The following is a 21,291-nucleotide window of genomic DNA, read 5'->3' as shown; positions in this document are numbered from 1 at the left end:
CTACATATACTTCATGCACCACTGGGACATGTAGTCAGACTGCATCCAACCACTGCAATCAAGCTTCCTCTCAAAATACAAGTTTGGAATTCAAAGACACCTGGTGTAGAAATTAAACACTCAAGCTAAAATGTTGAATAAACTATGAGGGCATAAAAATGAAATGGAACAGTTATCCCCATCAAAAATTTGAAGGCTTAAGGAATAGAAGAATTTAGGATCCAACTAAAAAACATAAATCAAGTCCTCAGTATTTGACAACTCAAACCCATCAGATTAATATTTCCCTGTTATCAGTCTTCCCCTACCTACTCTTCCCATATCTCTGCTGCACCCAATCATACCTTATCAAACCTATATTGTGAGCTTTCTGATACACAGAGTGTCTTATTATTTGTATGTACAAAGACAACACTATGGGGCCCTGAAACTTTATTGGGGTACTGAGCCACTAATATAATATAATTTTGAATGGTAAATCATCTTCAATCTGAAGTAGGGAAAATGACATGGAAGTAATAAATAACTGCAAGAACACACACTTAACACATGAAACCTAGAAAGTATAAGTTGCAGATTTATTATGGAAGCTTAACTTAAAAACCAAACTGCATAGTACAAAAGGTCTGTTATCTCTGCTCAAGATGGAACAAGTTTCAAAATATATAATTTTTTAAAATTTGTTCAGTCAATACACAATCCTTTATAAAAACTGTATATCTGTCAGTACCCTCATTGCATTTATAAATACAAGATTTACACAGCACTTCCATCTGGAAAAAATTAAAACTCCTTACAAATATCTACATATATTTCATACGTACAAAACATTCATAGGAGTACTTTGTTAAAGTCAGGTTTTGTTTAATGGTTCATTTACACTGCAACAAAATACATATAAATCTGTATAATTTTTCATAAAATGTCTAAAAATTAGCATAACACTTTGTAGACACTGAACTTCTTTAAACCATCTTTTAGAAAAGAACTTAATATGCATATTTCCTTGAGATTCAGCAGGTGAGACACATTGATATGAAGGCTAGATGAGAATAAATGCACACTAAGTAGCAATTAAGGCAGGGGTGAAATTAGTGGGAAGAGTTATTTTATACGGCAGATCAGTGACAAAATGCAATAAATACACACAAGTCTTGATGTAAGTTGCCACAGCATCCAGTTAACTAGCCCCCACACAAATGAAGAACATCTACATTTGTGGTGCTATACAATCAATAATTAAAATCATTTTCTACTAGCAGAGCACTGACGCTATCAATGCTCACAGGTGCCAACTGGATTTTCTTTTTAGCCACTTCAGGTCAGACACTGTTCTGGAATGTGGGTTTAAGACTTGAATATGTCCTTCACTCCTAGGCAAGTTGTCATACGTGATCCCTCATCTGTAAAAAGTAATTGTTTAGTTTTATCAACGCCCTAAGGAGTCCACTGGGTTTTTTATTAGTATGATACATAAATATTTGAGAATATGGGTTCAGGATTTTTAATATGACCTTAATCTGCAATATTTCAGATACTAAACCTCTGTAGATTGGATGTATGGCCCTGTGTAACCCTCCTAGGTTTGGGAGGGACCAAAGAAAAGGCTTAAAATGCAAAACTTAACCTTTAACTATTTTGGCAGGAACTGTAGTCTGCCTCAAACCTGCTTATTTTGTTTATAGTGACTATAGGGAACTGAACGTTCAAAATATTTTATTAAAGTTTATTCTCTGCATGGTCTGTGTATTTAGGTTTTCAATCCAACATCAGGGCTTGAGATGGTATTTGCAGTTACATATCGGGTACAGGAGTAACAAGGATTCAAACCTTACCTTGCCCTAGTACACAAAACAAAATACCACAGTAAATGTTTGATAGTATGAACCCAAAGTGGACACCAATATCCACAACAACATGTGATCTTCACTTGCACATGGCTCCATCCTCCCTTAAGAGACCAGAAGCTCACTGCATTCTGTCCTGTTTTCTGGGTTCACAGATCAGTGCATGAATTTTGATTTGCAGCCTCCTTTTTCAAAGCTAGCCCTCAGACACTGCTGTCTTGCAGCAATGGTTCAATGTCCTCATCACTGCCACGATCTGGGTTGTTGCTCTGGGCACTGCTGATGCTGTGCTTCCTGGTACAGCTGGCTTTACTGTGCTCAGGAATGAATAAGGCAACCAGAAAAGCTAGAAGAACTGCACATGCTCCAAACAGGAAAGGTGGGCCAGGGATGATAGCTCTCTGCAACAAAACAGGCAAATCAGAAAAATATGAAACTGAAATATCTACTTGATTAAAATATTACATCACTGAATCAGGAGCCAAAAGGACAATAATTTCAAAAAGCTGTTTACTAAACATATATCAAACTGCATGCTGAATTTGTATGTGCATTACAACTAGAGCTGGCTAAAATTTTCAGTGGACACTTCACCCTCTGAATAAAAAGTTTCATTCAACTGAAAACTATTTGTGAATTCATGTCAAGTTCACCAAATAGCTATGACTGAAAGCATTCCCCTGAAGCAGTTGAACTAAAAACAAGATTAAAACATGTTTTTGATTTTATTGTTTCTTTATGATATATAAAGATGCTAAAGCTATTGTAAAAATACTAGATGAAGCCCACCTTTCTTTTTTTATTTTTGTAATTAATAGAAGTGTCAGAACTCTCTCTCAACCTGAACAGTGTCACATTAAGATGTCACCTGAGCTTCAGCTCTCTCGCCTCTAACAAAGGGGGCCCTCCAAAGATCCTGACCAGGTCTTCCAGCAAAGACAGGGAAATGAGGATGTGATTTTAAGCTCAAGTAAAGAAGGGAAAAAACACCATATAGATTTCAAGGGGGCACATTTTTGGTTTTCTTTCTTAGTTTACCCTTAAAAAAAACTGCAAAGGAAAGAAATCTTCAAACTACTCTGTCTTGTCGACCAAAGAGTCAGCAACGAGCATGTGCTGCATGGTCTGCACTTCACCGTGCTCGCATGTATTCATGTCATTTGAGTAGCCCCATTTGATCACGTTAGTCTTTGATCTACCAGGTGCAGGCATCGCCATGTTCAGCAGTCTATATCTGCCCCTTGGGGAAGGTCCTCTTAGGGTTCCAAATCTATTTCAGTGCAACTAAATTTTATGGGGCAGGATAAAGAATGAAGAGCACCAAGTTTCACATCATAAATCAGTTTTAAGAATTAATACGAATTTGAATAGCAGGCACACATTTTTGCCATGATTAACCCTATCAGCAGTGCAAACTGAAGACAAGTTCACTACTGTGGGGATATGTTGATCCAAATTATCTTCTTTCTATTCTTTATCTGTAAAGTGGGAGGCTAAGAACCACTGCTGTCAACCAAGTTTCAGTGGGTTCTCTCAGACTGGCATCATCTTTGCAAGTTTCCAAGGCCTCCAAAGAGTTGTAGATATATTTTAAGGAGAAGCTTACATTTACACAATAAGACTGTTCACAGGCTTCAGCTGACTTCCCTGGAAAGGAATTCTTAACTTCTAGGATTAATAAGCATCATACCACACACATACAGATGGTAAAGAAAAGTTTAAGCACTGGGAAGACAGTATTTTAACACAAGAGCAATTCTGTCTTGGATGGAAAAAACACAAATGATATTGGAAAACCAAATTTGTCACAGAATGACAGTATATTTGGGTCCCAGTAGAGAAAGCAACCACAAATCTTTTTGATTGTTACTAAAAAGGCAACTTTTTACTGGAATTAGACACGACATAAAATCCTTTTTACACATAGAAAAATGTTACAGGTTTCTCAGTACAATGAGAGGAAATGGTCACTGAGACCAGTGGCACACAGACAGGATCCTAAAATTATATTCTGCTTAGTGAAATCTTCAGAATGAAAGAAGCTCCTCTTAACTAGAACCTTGCTCATCATCACTAATGATTGGAGGCAAACATGATTTTAAAATATTGAAAATTCTACAACAAAGTGCACTTTTAAAATTTATTCTGGCAAGTGTAGCTTAGTTTTATGTATCATACATTAGTGAATGGAATGTGGAATCTTCTATAAACGAAATTAATTCTTACTAATGTAAGAACTTAATACATCCATCTACTGTTAAATATTTGATTTCAAGTGCACAGAGATCATTAGGCCTCTTGGAAAAACAGGATTTTCAGGCAAGAGTGAGGGCTGAATGGGTCAGGGTAAAAGATAGCATAGACAGCCAAGAGAGCAGTAAAAGACAAGCTAAACAAAGCTTTGATAAAAGAGCGAAGGGGCAATAAAAAGATGAGGTAGGCTGGGACATAGGCAAGAACAAAAAGCTTAAATTTTACAAGATGGACAAGGGGAAAGACAGCAAAGGCATTTCAAAAGCAACTACTTAGTATTACTGGAGGGAATCAAAAAGGGGTCACAAGGTATTCATGCAAAATGTCAAAGAGAAGGTGCAAGTCTATTGAAGCATATTTTTTCTAGAATGTCTACATTTAAAAATGGTTGTGTAGAGTATGCTTCTCTTGTTATGATCACTATAAAAACTATATGCCAAAGCCTTTTCATATTTGCATAATCAGACCTGTACTATCATGTTCATGAGGAAACTGGCTGTAATTAAATAAATTGAATTCTTTTAACCTCCCCAACAATAAATCAGACATATTATTGCATTGAAAATCATAGCTGCACACAAAGTTTATTCTTATGTCAAAAGAAGTTTATTAACGCCACTATAGTAGCTAAAAACCGAAGCTATTGCTTTGGCTCTAACATCTGTTATTTACTTCTCTCTTTAGTTTTATTCTTAATTACATACGAGACACTTTAAAGCATAGGAACAAATACCAGGAGTTCAAGATAAAGACATTTTAGTCATGCAAATTTGATATTTGTGACTGAAAAGCAATGGAAGGTGGCCATGGATTTACCTCATCACTAGGATCCTGCATGGTGTTCTTATCAGAACTCTGGACAGGTGCCAATTCATTGAGCTCCACATGGAAGAGAAAGAATATAAAGCCATAGAGAGCTGGTCCAAGGCCGTTACACAGACCTCTGATTCCAGTTATTATTCCCTGGACAACACCTGTGAAAGGAAAAGTAACGGTAATGAAGAAGGCAGCCTTTTCATTAGCCATCCCTTATTTTATGTATGGTACAAGAGCCCAAAACTTCTCTAATTACTGTTTAATTCTATCATGTAATAGATTAACCTTACCTTCCACATGAGAGGGTTTTAATAAATGCCTTCAAGGAAGGTTAGCTGGATTTTAGTTAGCTTCCACATGGGCACAGTTTGCTCAATATATTAATGTGCTGCTAGCAACATTTTCAATTTTGAAACTGATGGGTCTGAATTAGAAGTTATCAAAATTTCCCAGCTATAATGGGTGAGCTCAACCTCCATGCTCTCCCTAACTCAACTTCTCTCCATACTTATACTGAACAAGAGAGGCTTAAGATGATATTTGCCTAAGCTAAAAGATAGTTAGCCTTGGTTATAAACAAAAGTAAATTTCTACCTCAAAATACTCCCTGTCAAGCTATGGACTAACATTTTGTTCTCCATCAGTAACATCCTGCTCTTGTCTGATCCTCCTCAGATAAATCTTATTTTTGCTCCAACTCAGGGGTAGCTGAAGTTCAAAGTACTGAATAAATAAAGGTTTGTCCACATTGTAGCAGTTTCTGACGGATGCTAACTTATGTATTATTACTTTAACAAGTGCCATTATTAAGCACTGCCTGTGTACAAGGTGATGCTGTATAAGACAAAAGAAGCCACTCTATCTTGACAAGCTTACAAACTAAAGAGACAGACATGAACAAAACAGATCTTCAGATTGGTGTGAGCTATTTTTAAATTACATGGAGACCATTTTTACTGACACAGGTAGTATAAAATTAGGGAAAGTGTGATTCCCATGAGTCGCTGGAACAAAACGAAAGTAAGGAAGAATCCTTTCGGCTTTAGTGAGTGAAAGTCACTTAGTTTTGTTTAATTTCTGTTCAGTTTTGGGAGAGCTATGTGTAATTACAATGGCTGTTTCCTCTCCACTAGATGGCATAACTTCACTCTGGAATTCTATAAATCCTTTCATGTACAGCTTTCTAGGTGGCTTTGAATGAACAGTGCACAGCTGTACTTTCCCCTAACTTCCACGGAACTCTAAGGTAACCAGATGTTCCGATTTTATAGGGAGAGTCCCGATTTTTGGATCTTTTTCTTATATAGGCTCCTATTACCCCCACCCCCATCCTGATTTTTCACACTTGCTGTCTGGTCACCCTCCAGACTTCTTCCCTGCTACTTTTAGGGGGATGGGGAGGGGGTGTTGACCTAAGATATGCAATTTCAACTACGTGAATAGCATAGCTGAAGTCAGCATATTTTAGGTCAATTTACCTGGCCGTGAGGACAGCGGTGAGTTGACCGCTGCCGCTCCCCCGTCGACTCCGCTTCCGCCTCTTGCCGCAATGGAGTTCCGGAGTCGACAGCAGAGCTATCAGGGATCGATTTTATTGCGTCTACACTCCCCTGGTAGATCCATCACTACCCGCCGACATACCCTTAGTTCACTTTTAGAATGTAATCCCAGTAAACTGGGTTAAGCTTACAGAAAACTACCATCAAACATGTACAAATACCACCTTTCCCAACAGAAGACTGCCTCCTAGGCTGTATCCTCTCTTTACTTTCTGTCTTGCCCATTCTATCTTGCGGTCCTCATTTGTTTGTTCTAACTTTAGACTGTAAACCCATCAGGGCAGGGATTTGATTGTTACATTTGCCTTTAAAGCACCATGGCACTATAGAATGTAGCTCATATTTTACCAGTATTAACTGCTGACTTTTTCACTTTAAAGTAAGTGTAGGTTTTACCTCTTTCTCCAACTTTGGAATAAAACATGCATGCACACAACCCACCCTTTCTACCATGTCTTCATTACTCCTGCTTCCCTAGAGAGAGAGGTTATGAAGTTTTTCTTTTATAGTTTTGAAAGAAGCTTAGAGCAAATTGGGCCACCTCTTTCCCTGGCAAGGAACAAAAAGAAAATGTTTCTTATGTATATAAGGTAATAAATCAGACAAGAGGAAAATGGGGACTCAGCTGTTAAGAGAAAGATGGCACTGCTACACTAGTGCTGGTTGTTCAGAGTCATAGAATGCTTTTAAAAACAAGTGGAGAAGAAAAACCATGAAAGTTACTCTAGCAACTTACTTTTATTTTCTAGCGTCTTTAAAGGCAATTATGTAAAGAGATGACTGCACTGATGAGAGCAATGCTTTTCAGGAAATAATGAAAGGCAAGTATGCCTGATGTGCATCCATGTCTCTCCACAATACCCAGAGACAAACTTTCATTCCTACTGACAAAAACTAATTACCTCCTTTGTCATCTTATTTGAAGAGCACAGCTAGATAGGTATTATGGTTTTTAAGAAAGAAAATTGGTCCAAGGAAGATAATTTTTCAGGAGCACCAAGATGAATTTATTGAACTTACCTTGTTGATCTGGCTCTGCATTTCGTGAAACCAAAGCACTGATTGCTGGAAACGTAATACTTGACATGGCTGCTACAGCTCCTGCTGCCCACATCATCCTGTGTTGATTGAAATACATATTTTGTTCAAAATATAAAGCAGCAATACTTTTAGGTACCAAAGGATTTCCCCAAATAAGCAAGAATACAACAAACATTTTCAGGTTCCTCAATTAGGGTCTGTTCTTAAAACGGTCACTAAACCATTCACCATTAAGTATCCAAAGATGTAATTTTTGTAATGGCTACGCATTTACAATTTAGTTATTTTCTTCTCTTACAATTTGTCAAACAACCTCAGAACCATTCCTATTTATGTTTTTCTGAGTTACACTGAGCTCATTGAAATTAATTGATTTGATTCAACCCAAGCTAAGATGAGGTGAGCACAATATTATTGATGCTGCCTTGTCCTCGGTTAGAAAACGTCACACCAAGGAGCAATTTCAGTAAGTCTACTGCATGGATAGGTACATGCCAGGTTCTGCCAGGATCCTTCGAAATAGCTAGGTTTTATTAAATCCCATCCTGATTGATTTTATTTAATATCCCACAAGTTAACTGAATAGGGTCTGAGATAATATTCACTATACAGGGCAGAGCACATATTAATAGGGGAATATGCATTTTCTAGTGTGGCTTTTGAACGGCTTGTCTTCCTGTTCTTCTACTTCACCATCAAATCCAGTTCCAGAATTCACCCCATGTTTTTTGTTCAGAGCCTAAAATCTCTGTTTAGCTGCTACTATTCTAGGTAAAGCTGCTCTCTAGTTCATCTCATTTGCTACGAAGAACTATGGTGAAAAAGTCTGTGAGGCATTCTTCACTATAGCATAGAAGGGGTTGGTACTCTAAAAAGGAAAGAGCTTTTGTCTCAGTGGCCCTCACTAGTAGAGCTGTTTGGAAATAAGTTATGAAGGGGCTCTATGCAGCACCTAAAGCTTTTTAAAAAAAAAGCTCTGTCACTGCATGCATCTGACATGGTAGGAGACGGCCAATAACTGGTAGACAAAAGCAACCTAATGAGAATAGCAAGCAGCCGGTGCTCCATAGTAAGTTTGAGTGCTGAAACAGATTAGTTGAGCAATCCAGACTGAACAGTCTTGCTGGTATCCAACTTCAACAGCAAGTTTATCAAAGTAAAACAGACCAAACTTTTCCTGAAATAATACGCCAAAAACGTTCAATACTGTCTATAAAAGGGAAAGATGGACAGAGATTAAGCTGGCAGCCCACATCTGCAAACATCCAAAACTGTTAACAGGAATTGAAGGACTAAATTATAAGAACACCTTAAATGGGCTGATATGGTAAGAAAATTAACTATTAGGATGACTAGCACATCCTGGATGTTTGTGGAACAGTAAGAGGCAAATTAATAATCAAAAGGATTAATAAATTCAAGTCCTTGCTGTACATGGTTAGTTGCTACAAGCATCTGAAACAACACTTAAAGGAATAAGTGCAGTGATTGCCTATTAGACTAGTCATCTGTTATCTCTTGTTGCTTGCTTTGGAGAGACACAGATTATGAAAGCTACTCTAAAGATTAATTTCAGAATAAATATAAAATATGATCACCAAAAAAACTTTTTTTTTTTGCGTTTTTTTAGATGCATTTGCTTTGGTCTTAACTGTTAAGCAATACAGCTAGCCTCAGGAAAAAAAAGGTGCTTTAAAGCACACTAAAGCCATAACTCTAGGAAAAAGCCAAGTGCAACTTAAAAATTAGGAGTCAAGTTATACAACTAATCAATGTACTTGAAGGACAAATGTATCATGTTCTGAAAGAAAATGATGTTAATGTTCAAAGTAGTGGGAGATTTTGGAAAAAAATACTTTAAAGCCCCATGAAATTTGTGCAGCTCAGGAGACATGTGCTTACCAAGGTTGAGATCCAAAACCATACCAGGTCAGCTGGAGCATTTGGAAGCCAAGGCCAAGGAGGACTGTATTCTTGTTCCCTATTGACCTCATCAGGATACTGAGGAACACGGTCTGTAAAAAATAAGGAATCAACTCAGCGAGAAGCATTTTAAACTTGACACCTTTAATACAGCTTCCACTTTTACAGGAAACAATCCAAGAGAAGCTCCACTATTGCTGTTTACATTCAATTAACTGAACTCTGACTGTTATGACATTTTTGTATTTAATAACCTAAACAGACACCTGATTTGATCCACAATTTGATGCATAGCTATTACTAAAAGCATAACCAGAAACATTTTTAAATACCTTTTCAAAAAAGGTAGAAATTTCCCTTCGTGTTATTAACTGAGTTTATTACAAAATTTAAAATGTTAAGTATTGAACACAGAACAGTGATTCTTTGGTTTTCTGGAATACACAGATATCTAGCACACAGAGGTTTTTCCTGTCATTTCCTCAAATTAGAGTTCAGTTTTAGTAAGTCTCACAAAAGGATTAGTCAGCCATCCCAGGAAATTTGAGAACAAGTTGACCTTAGAGCAGATGCTTATTTCTAGATGGTTTTCAAGAATCAAAGATGGCTGCTTTGTTCACTGAAATCCAATGTTAAATCCCATTTTTTCTCCTGTATGCAGCAGGAAGGACTGCATTTCACTCTGTGCCTTCTCCTGTCCTACCTCAGTTCCACACACTCTCTTCCTCACTTCCACTGTGAGGGGCACCCTATGGAGCAGGAGTCAACTGTGGGGGCACAGGAGCCTCAGAGGCCACAGCCAGTGAAGGCCCAGTGGTGGTCCCTGTGGGAAGGGAAGCCCACTAATCCAAACCAGGAGACAGGTACTTCCTGATGGAGCTCAACATTTTAACGGGCTAAATTTACCCATTTATATTGAGCTGATGTGTATTTTACAAATATAAAAGTTAAAGGAATCCATTTCTATATTCCCTCATTATTTTTTTGGTTAAATTGTGGGAAAGCAGTCAAGAAATAAGTTTTGTATTGTGTTTTGAAAGCAGTTAAGTTAGTTGCCATTTTAATCTCTTGCTGAAATAAGGGCCAAAATCTTGGTCCAGCTGTTGAAAGAATCCCATTTTAATGAGCTTGCACATCTCACACTTCTGAAACTCAGGTCCATTGCTCCTAAGGCACACAGTCGTTACCGGAGGTCATGGAGAGAGGCAATCTCTCAGGAGGAATCTGAATGAACAAATGTTCCTTTACTGAACAAAATCTATTCTGAGGCTTTAAAAGGTAGAAAGGAGCTTACCTATACATAATTGCAACATGTCAAAAATGACACATCAGTAACATTCATCTGATTGGTTATACTCCTACAACTTTGGGGAAATATGTTCAAGAAATGTACTGTATTAGGCTGGATTCATTTAATTTGTAGAGGAATTTCATTATCACAACTTTAACAGTGATTATATATGCACACTGAAATCCCTTAATTTTTCTTCTTTGTATATCCATAGGGTCAACAGAATTTCTAAAAAAGCTATTAGGATAACACTTACCTGAGCTATTATAGACAGAATTCCTACCACAGCTATGAATGCTGCTATGGTAGCAGGACCAAAACCTATAATCTGAAAGAAGAGAATATTAATTTATAAATATAATATAGTAAAACAAATGCTAGTTACAGATAATTAGTTAAAGCGGTTCCATATAAAGATGGCATTTATAAACATTGGAACACAACTACTTCAGTAAGAACTACCGTATATACTCGTTCATTAGCCCGTTTGTTTGTAAGCTGACCCCCCAAGACGGTTAGGTAAAAATAGCAAAAACTGTATGACCCTTTCATAAGCCGACCCTATATTTCAGGGGTTGGAAAACTTTGGCTCCCAGCCCGTCAGGGTAAGCCACTGGTGGGTCAGGACATTTTGTTTACTTGGAGCATCTGCAGGCATGGAGCCCCTCAGCTCCCAGTGTCCACGGTTTGCCGTTCCCAGCCAATAGGAGCTGCGGGAAGTGCCTGCAGATGCTCCAAGTAAACAAAACGTCCCGACCCGCCAGCAGCTTACCCTGACAGGCCAGGAGCCAAAGTTTGCCGACCCCTGCTATATTTTAAAAGCTGGCATCACGAGAAACACTCTAAAATAATTCTAGCAAAACTTTTATGTAATCTAACAAAAAACCTGTTATAACAAATATGTATTCACCTTCAAAATTACCGTCAATATTTAAAATCAGTAAATGGATATTTAAAACAAGTAACTTAGAACAATATGAGACTTTAAAAAGTCTTAAAATCCTTCAAAGTCTGAATCAGTCTCTGATTCACCAAACAGTTCATTAAACTCAGCTTCAGTCACAGCTGCACCTGCATTGTCATCGTAGATGTCAGGAGTGTCGTCTTCAGAGTCAGATTCCGTCTCATCATCAGCCTCTGTTGTGTCATCAAATATGGCACCATATTCTGACTCGTCGAGTGCATTGCTGATACAGCATTTCCTAAATGATTTTTCTACCATTTCCGAGAGAATGGACACCCACGCGTCCTCAATCTACTGGGCGACCAGATTGATTGCGGGCTTCATAAGATTCCCGCCTTTTGTCAACTTCACCATGCCTGAGCACATCCATACAGATCACATTTTGCGTAGCCTGTCTTTAAAGGGTTTGTTCAGGCAGACACCAAGTGGTTGTAGAACTGAAGTTAAGCCTCCAGGTATTACAGCCAAAGCAGTTTTCATATTTTTGGCCACATTTTTCACCTCATCCATCTTGAGTGACCTGAACAGGTCTCAAATGAGCATAGCAGGTTTCTTGAAAAGTGCTCCTGGTCTCTTATGCCACACTTTTTCCAGCCATTCAATAGTCCCACTTTCATCCATCCATCCCTTTTCGTGTGCACGTACGATGACACCAGCAGGAAATTTCATGTTTTTACGGAAGCTTTTTATTTTAAAAACAACAACAGGAGGGAGCTTTGATCCATTTGCCAAACATGATAAATTCACCGTAAAGTGGATTTTTTCATGGCCAGTGGTTTTAATTAAAACTGTTTTTTCACCAACACCAGTTACCATTCTGTTGCTCGGGAGATCGAATATCATTGGTGTTTCATCCATATTTCCTATTTGTGACAGTTCAAATGCATATTCCTTTTGATATTTTATAATAAACCTTTGGAAAGATTCGATTTTTTTTCTTCCAAATCTCTAGGCAGCTTTTGCACCATCTTTGTTTGCTGACGAAGACAGAGACCATGACAGTTCATGAAGCGAGTACACCAACCTGCTGTTTTTGCTGTTTCTCTACTGAAAAGTAAACTTCTACTGAGAGGCAGGCTAGAATATTCAGCCATCCCCAAGCAGCTATGCACAACACTAGGAACATAAATGCACTTTAAGAATAGGATCTTTTATTACTCAAAGAGGAGGGGAAAAGCAACAAAGGAGGAGCAATTCTAGCACAAATTTAGCTTGTTTTCATTAAAAACAGTGCTATTCTAGAAACAAATACAGTAAGCATTGGTTCAATATTAAATTAAAACTAGACTTCAGTAAGACCTTTCCAGCACTACTTCAGAATTAAGCCATGCACTTGAGAAGTTTAGAAAAAAGTCTTTAGATCATTAAAACCTACAAAAAGTTTTAGCAATAGTTTTACAATAATAGCAAGAATACTTTCCCTCAAGGAAACCTTGTAATTGTTGTATACAAAGTACAATGGTTTCATAAAGACATAGTTCCCCAAATGGAATATAAATCTAGAAATAGAACTCTGGCAATCCTGATTGAAGTGTAGCTTGACAGACTCTGAAAACATGACATGCATTCTTCAGTGATCAACAGTTACTCACCTGTCGCAAATAGAGAAAAAAGCTAGAATACTGGCCAGCCTCAGGCAGGTAGGACAGAAATACTGTGATACAGATCAGGAGGACTGTAGAATCTTTCCCAACTTTCTTCAAGGACTATTACAAAGAGAAGAGAAGGAAACATGAGTCAAACTGAACTACTGTGAAAGCTCCTTATAAAAAGGGATAAAAACAACAGTTCCATTAAATTTTCCATTACTAATCCCAAGTGAATGAAATTCTATGGAACAGTTAAAGGGGTCACTATTACAGTAAAAGTTATTTAAAAGCAAGTTTCCTTACTTGTCTAACATCTCACGAAAGAATTTTAACTTGATTCTCATTATTTGTTTGCTTACTTTACACTTTATTCACCATGGACAACAAAAACAGGCTAGTTAAAGTCACTTTATCCTCCTGCACTAGTATAATATTGCAATGGCTGCGGAAGGGACCGGCAAGGAAACAGTTAATGTAAACTAAAAAGATTTTCCTTAAATTAAAATATGAAAATATTTCCATTATTAGCTTTACATACAGCCTAATATAAATTTTGTGTCTTATCCATCCATGCTGCCCATTAATTTTCGACACGGAGAGTGAGACTATCAAACCTTAAAACTAGTTAAACCTACATACACATTATTACTGGCTTTATGAATTACTCAAAGTTTAAGCATTTACCACATGAACCCTATTCTACTGGGACTACTGCTAGTGATCAGCACAGATCCTACTACTATTCTGTAGGTTCAGCTTGCCATAGCACAAAAGTATTCTTATTTCTTGTATATTTCTTATACTTGCTCATTTCTAATACTGTATCATATTTTGAAAAACTATTAATAAATTGTGGAAATCAAGTCCCCTTGCTGCAGTTTTTCCAAGCATATCACTCATCTCCCAACATTTATAATGCAGTTTCTTTAGAGCAACTCCCAGCAGGGTGATTTCATTAAGAATAATTCACTTTCTAAAACATCAGTGTATGAATTCACCGATAGGTCAGCACCCTTATGAAAGCAAAAAGCATACAAGTAATGTAAAAAGCTTACGTCAATTTATTTTTTAAAGTGAGTACACAGCAACATAAGAAATCAAACACTTTCCTTTCCACAACAATGTGTTAAATGAGTCCAGAGGGTGGAGTGTTTCCTTAAGATTTTCTGCCTCCAGACCTCCACCATACTACCAGTATATGTAACAGCTTCCAAATGCATGAATATCCAACATGATTATTTTCATTATAGTTTACACCTCTTTTGCAGATTAATGTATATTAGTTTAATGACTAATTTACCAATAAAATTAAATTATTCCTGTTGATTAAAAAGATGTAATAACTATTAAAATAAAGAACAGGAGTACTTGTGGCACCTTAGAGACTAACAAATTTATTAGAGCATAAGCTTTTGTGGGCTACAACCCACTTCTTCGGACGCATATAGAGTGAAACATATATTGAGGATTTATATATACAGACATACAGAGAGCATGAACAGGTGGGAGTTGTCTTATCAACTCTGAGAGGCCAATTAAGTAAGAGGAAAAAAGAACTTTTGAAGTGATAATTAAGATAGCTTAGTACAGACAGTTTGATAAGAAGCAAGTGTGAGAATACTTACAAGGGGAGATAGATTCAATGTTTGTAGTGGCTCAGCCAAATATTTATAAAAATGTATATCTTACTGCAAAGGGATCTGCTTGTTCCCAGGATATAGGGGCTCCCCATGAAGCAGGTCTCATTTTTTCAGGTAGAGATTCTGGTACAGCTAATAGGATGAAACAGATATCCAGGACAGCCACCACTGTGGCCACTAGTACTACAAGGTTATCTCCTTTGCTGGCAGACAGGTATGCTCCAATGGCAGGACTAGTTACCAAACTTGCTGCAAAGGTGGCAGAAACCTAAGCATAAAAACAAGTTAAATTGGTTTCATTACTACAGCATACAATTCAGATTAATAAAGGAATTTTAAATGGTTTTTAAAATACAGGTACTTCATTTAAAAAAAAAAAAAATACAGCTGGCCAGAAAATGGGTAGGGAAAAAAAAAAAAAAAAAAAGAATGAAAATCTCCATTTTCTACAACCAAAACCTGGAAAGTTTCTAGTTGAAAAACTTTGATTTTCATCCAAAAATTCAGTTTTCCAATGGGGAAAAAAAAAATCAAAAGTTTTCAAGGAAGGTAGACACTTTACACAAAAGTTCTAATTTAATTGAAAACCCAATTTCCCAATGGAAAAAAATTCACCAGCCCTAGTCAATATGCACAATTTAAGCGGCTTTAAACTTTTTGAAATCAAGCACCCACATTTTGGGATAATTGTGATATCAGAATGTGTTTTGCAAGGCTTTGTCTACACTCAAAACTTGTGCGCTTTGTGCAGCAGGACTACAAGTGCATCACTGTAAGCACTAGTACAAACAGGGCTCAGGTACTTTCATCGTTTTATGAAAATCTGTTCATGGCTGATAGCACTTAATGGTGCAGATGCACCAGTGCTAAAAGATTGGTACCAATTTCTCTAGTGCAGACACATCCTAACTTATAAATACAGTAGTGTATATATCTGATTCAAATCCTAAATTAACGAAGTTCATGATTTTAGGCTTACAGTATGTTTACAGTAAAAGTAGTGTTTTTCTTATGCCAATTAAGGGATTTTTCCTGATTAAAAGTTACCAGTTACGGTATTTAACACCATGCTGCTTACTCTGTGGCAAGCTGAACCCACAGCAAAACCCCTTTATTTCTGTGGCAAACTGGTAGTTCTTTGGCAGGCACAAGAACGCTCAAAAATTGAAGTTTTCCTTCAATAAAATATGAAAATGAATACAACCAATACCTTCTGTTGTGTTAATACAAATCCTGGAACATACTGAAAATGAGGCATTGTATAACTGAATTTAACATAACTGTAGAAGCTGGTGGAGGGGGAAGATGAAGAGCTGGAAGTTTTGAGAGCTGGGCACTCAGGAAGACAATGCATAGTCGTTATGTTTAGAATTGTTACAGTTATAACCATGAGGGCCAGAAACTTAATTTTACATATTCTGAGGCCACAGAACCATAAAAAACAGAACTTACCACACTTATGTACAGTAATAAGATTGATTAGAAAAAGGCATGATCCTTACTGGAACAATTTATCTCATCTTAGATTCTATTCCTTTCTAGAAATTTGTATTGAGGAATTCTAAGAGGGTTTTATTTTATTTTGTTTTTTTGAAGACCTAAGAAAGGGAAATGATCCCTGACTTATAGCTATAATCACATATATTTGCACAATTTAATAGTAGTAGTCCTTTTCAACTATGGCTCATTTTATTAATCAGGAAAGACACATCAACTTTCTAATCTATTATTTTCTTTCTTTCACTACATCTGTGCTGACTTTACAGCTAAGTCTCCTCTTCCCTTCACTGCCAGGTGGACACTTGAGCATTTTTATTCCTGGGACTTCCCGTTTGGTCTTTCTAGCTGATCTTTTAACAGCTGAAAAGTAAGAGAATATGGTACAACATGCCAGGGACTAGAGTCCTGAACTAATATTAACCTTGAAACAGATTCTTTTAGTGTAGGGATGAAGGGAGAAATGATTAAGTTTGAAGGCCCATTACTACACACCTCCAATCTTGAGCTATGCAAGTATCTACCTACATTGGTAGCTTTGAAGGAAATCAGACAAATTTTCTCCACTCAGATTCAACTGGTACAAAGTAGCTGCAATAGTTCAAATTCTAGCTGACCAGAAAAGGCTATTGCAAATGAAGTACTAGAAGAGGTTCTTGTTATTTGAGAAAGATGACAACAACACTTTTGGCCAACAGCTACACGACCTAAACCCATCTTTAAGAGCATATATCATGATGCAGAGATGCAAATTACTGAAAGAGGTGTCTACCTGCCAAATATATCAAGCTCCAACTGTTTGCATTCAATTCAGTAAAACAACACAATTCATCTATACAGTTGAATTTCCTGCTCAAGCCATTCACTCTGACCTAATGTCCAAACTACTGAACAGAACTTCTTTTGCTATGATTCCTACTTTCTTCGAACTATATGCCAAAGTACTGAGAAGATACCTTGTGACATTTTTAAGGAAGTTACTGTTTTTCAGAAGCAGAAGTATACTATTATTATTCAAGGATTTCCTAATGCCAATGCATTAATAAAGTAACAGGAAATAGGTGCTTAGCACCTGTACATCTCTGCTCCAATGAGTTACTCTTGCCAAAGAATTAAGCAGCAGCTAATGTTCACTTTTTTTTTTTTAAATTGAAAGAGTTACACACTGTTAGCCAGACAAGAGAGTGATTGTTTGATGATATGCCTCAGAAGAGGTTCCCTTTTAAAAGGAAGAGAATAGGAAAATGATTCATTTAAAAAGATTAAGGAAACATATTTTATCCCCCAAAATAAGCTGCAACGGAAGTTTCCCAGTCAGACCATTCCATTAGGTCACAAACACAGACAGACATGTTACAAGGTGCTGCACCACATGAATGTGGATTTCTTTTAACTGATCATCATACTAGCATTGTCTGGGAGAAAGGCCAATGTTGCCTCCAAAAACGGACTCAATAGCTCAAAGCAGCTAATTGATTGGGGGGTGGGAATTATGCAATTTATGGTAGCAGCATTTCTGTGGCTACTTATACTCTTGAATTCCATGCCCGTTCAATTAGTCAAAAAAGACTCTGAACTTACCCTACACACCACCTCCATTACTAATTTTTTTTTATATTTTATTTTTTTTTTTTTTTTTAATTAAAATACATGCACAGTTTTTCCCTGAACAAATAAGAGGAGGGCAGGGGAATTTTCTTCATTTAATCCTTAAGGTTCTGCTAATAGCTGAAATTACTAGAACATTCCTGATAAATCTGTGGCTTTTCCAGACAGCAACACTAAATCAAACAGAAGCAATAATTTACCTCAGCAGACAAAAATGGAAAAACTCTAGAAGAGCCACCCATCCTTCAACAAAACCTCAAACAAGTGGCTTTTACAGCATTCTAAGAAAGTAATCAAATTCAGACTATTTAAGACCAAGGCAGGAGCAAGTTCCAGAATTCGAGGACCTTCAGAAAGATCACCTGGTCAGCACTCTCTCTCTCTCTTTTTTTTTTTTTAAATAAACAAAGGAGATTTGGCTTGAGTCCATCCATTGACTGCAGCTGTAGCAGTGTAATGTCATTAAGCTCTTAATCTACACTCTTGTCCAACTCCAAAATAAGCAGTCTCATTTCACAAGGGAGACTGAATCAAAGCACCTTTCCTTCCTTCCCAAAAAGGCAAAACTCACCCATTGGCTCAAGTGGCACATGATGTTATCCTGAGCAAGCTACTTATTAGGAATCTCAATGAAAGATGCTGGCAGCATCACAAAGAAATGGAGGGGAAGAAATTGGTCATGCTCCTATCCAAGCCACTAGGATTGGGCCTACTGAAAGCTGGATCAGGCTGAAGATTCTTGGCATAGGCACTTCCTAAATGCATAAGAGGAAGCCTACACTTGGATGCCAAAGCTCCCTTTACACCAGGGAAGAGGATAAACATGGTTAGTCCAGGTTAAAAATAGAAAAGACAATTATGTCACTGCATGATGCAAACAGTAAGAATTAAGTTTACAGAAACATAGAAAAATCAACTTATTTTACAGAATTAATAGAGATACCCCATGGTTATGTTAGCCTGCAAAGTTCACTGCAGACATACGGCTTAGATAGCTTTTACGCAGCAAGTTCATGCATTATATTATTTTTGTTCAGTTCCCATAACTTCATGAAGGCAAAGTTAAGATTGAGCAGTCACGTCAGTAATTAAAGGGTAAAAATCCTTCTAAGAATGTTGTACTTAGTAAAAACAATTGCCAAGAAATTCAGAGTCAATGTTAACCTTTAAAGCATTAACTTTGTGTAAGACTTAAAACTCTTTCCATTCAGATGTTCTGGTTTCATGAGCTGTACCTAGGTGGTCTGTATGTCTAAATACACTTGAAATCACAGAAGACCAATCACGCCCTCAGTATTTCACAGAGCTGGGTCCAAAGCTATTTGTTGCAAGTTAGTGCAGTTTAAGGTTAAGATTAGAGAGAGCTAATCTAACCTGGTCTAGAACAAAGCTTTGTTGGTTATCTTCCCTTTCTCCCCTCTCCTGGGTTGCCAGTTCCAATAGGACCATGTGAGGAGCCATCCTTTTATAGGCAACCCTAAGATTCAGGCAAACCCAATAAAGCTCTGATCCTGCTCTTCCATAAGGTATTTCTGCTGGCAGATAAAGCAACCAATGGAAATCAGAGCTACCACTCCTCCTGCCCCCACAGTGTAGCAGACAGCTAGCAGGTGAGTTGCTGAGCATTAGAGAAGGGACAACAATTGTTTAGAGATACTCCTAGGAGAAGCAGTGCTTCCTATCGACTATTTACCTATAAGTCATATACATACATACCCCCTACACATTGTAGTATCTGAGCACCTCACAACCTTTAATAGATTCATCCTCACAACACCCCTGTTGAGATGAGTATTATCTTCTTTTCCACAAGGGGCAAAGAGGCTAATTGACTTGCCCAAAGTCACTGAGGAAGTTGCAGGGACTTGAACAGAGATCTTCCAAGTCTACGCTAGTCTAACCACTGTACCACTCTTCTCCCCATAGTAAAAGGGCTGATTCAAATATTTGAATTTTAACATCACAAGGTATGGATCAAGAAACAAATTTTCTACATATAATTAAACACAAGTTTTCTTCTTGATACAATCTTCCTCAAGGGCCAGAATTTAGAGCCTCAAGGGCCACAGGTTAGAAATCAGTGCCCTAAACAGCTCTACTAATAATGCTTTAGTGTACGAGAATTTAAAATTTTTATATACATCTTACCAGTCCATAGGCAGTACTTCTTTCATGTTCTTGTGTTATGTCAGCTACATACGCAAATATTACAGAGAAGGTAACAGAAAAGACTCCAGATACTGAAATCATAGCAAAGTACCACCTAAAAAGTCAAAAAGAGAATTAGAAAATACCCCCAATTTATCTTCTACTACAAAAAAACACACAGTTTATGCCATGAAAATATTTGTTAATATTTAGTCTAGAACAACTTTATATATAATTAAAAATACAGGTATCCATAACATTAATCGGTCTGTAGATTAATATATATTGTAAAATAAGTGCCAACGAAGCTGTCAAACATCAAAATATATTGAGCTAATGAAAACAGCAGCATTTTCTTTTTCTAGAGAATTATGAAAAGAAACTCCCAATTTCTGACTGACCTCTAATGAAGGATAATGATTCCCATAAAATTATCAATCAAGGAAAAGAGCAATATAGGCTATGATGAATTTCAGTTGTGAAGTAGAACTGTAAAAACTTAACAATCCACAGTTGCTTTAAAGTGGAAAAGTTTTTCTGTAAACAAGTTATTCTGGAGTGAGTTAGTGGTAGTTAATCCCCATGTACTAAAGTTATATACTCTTTCAAAGTCGAGAGCATGATTACAGGCTCTAAGACAGTCAGCAGGTGTAGAAAGTTCTCTTAATATCTTTATTTGCTGTATTTTGGGGGAGCAAAGGTAAAGGGAAAACAAGACAATACAGTTAAAATGCCAGAGCTTTATAATCAAACGTCAAAAATTTTCTGCATTTTATACTTCACTCTATTATTCACCCATTTAGAATTGCTACCATAAGACATTTATTTGGCTTGTAAAGTATATTAAATATATTGGTTATTAGTGCATCCCCGTAAAAGTCTCAGAAAGAAAAAATGTAGTAGAGCTTAGTGTTGAAAATTGTGTAGTGCAGTTATGTAATGCATTCTAAGCATTTTTAGCAATTACTGGTGTGTGTGTGTGTGTGTGTGTGTGTGTGTGTGTGTGTGTGTGTGTGTGTGTGTGTGTGTGTGTGTGTGTGTGTGTGTAAACAGTCACTAAATCAGTTTACAGGAAACATTGCTTCTTTAACACCCCTATACACAAAATCAATGTT

General features: G+C 37.1%; 1 protein-coding gene across 1 annotated transcript in view; it reads right to left on the bottom strand.

Moving 5' to 3' along the window:
• Positions 1 to 553: 553 nt before the first annotated feature.
• Positions 554 to 21,291, bottom strand: part of LOC117879000 (hippocampus abundant transcript-like protein 1) — a 50,793-nt gene continuing 30,055 nt past the window's right edge. Inside the window, exons 5-12 of the mRNA XM_034773815.1 lie at positions 20,177 to 20,291; positions 14,973 to 15,191; positions 13,287 to 13,400; positions 10,987 to 11,058; positions 9,419 to 9,531; positions 7,496 to 7,593; positions 4,917 to 5,074; positions 554 to 2,248 (exon numbers count right to left, since the gene is read on the bottom strand). Of these exons, the coding sequence (XP_034629706.1) occupies positions 2,051 to 2,248; positions 4,917 to 5,074; positions 7,496 to 7,593; positions 9,419 to 9,531; positions 10,987 to 11,058; positions 13,287 to 13,400; positions 14,973 to 15,191; positions 20,177 to 20,291 (1,087 nt within the window). The 3' untranslated portion in view covers positions 554 to 2,050. The remainder of the gene's footprint in view (positions 2,249 to 4,916; positions 5,075 to 7,495; positions 7,594 to 9,418; positions 9,532 to 10,986; positions 11,059 to 13,286; positions 13,401 to 14,972; positions 15,192 to 20,176; positions 20,292 to 21,291) is intronic.

The sequence above is a fragment of the Trachemys scripta genome, chromosome 6, assembly GCF_013100865.1.
Source record: "Trachemys scripta elegans isolate TJP31775 chromosome 6, CAS_Tse_1.0, whole genome shotgun sequence".
In the NCBI taxonomy this organism is placed as follows: domain Eukaryota; kingdom Metazoa; phylum Chordata; order Testudines; family Emydidae; genus Trachemys; species Trachemys scripta.
Note: the sequence above shows the minus strand (reverse complement) of the source record. Positions and strands in the feature narration are given on the sequence as shown.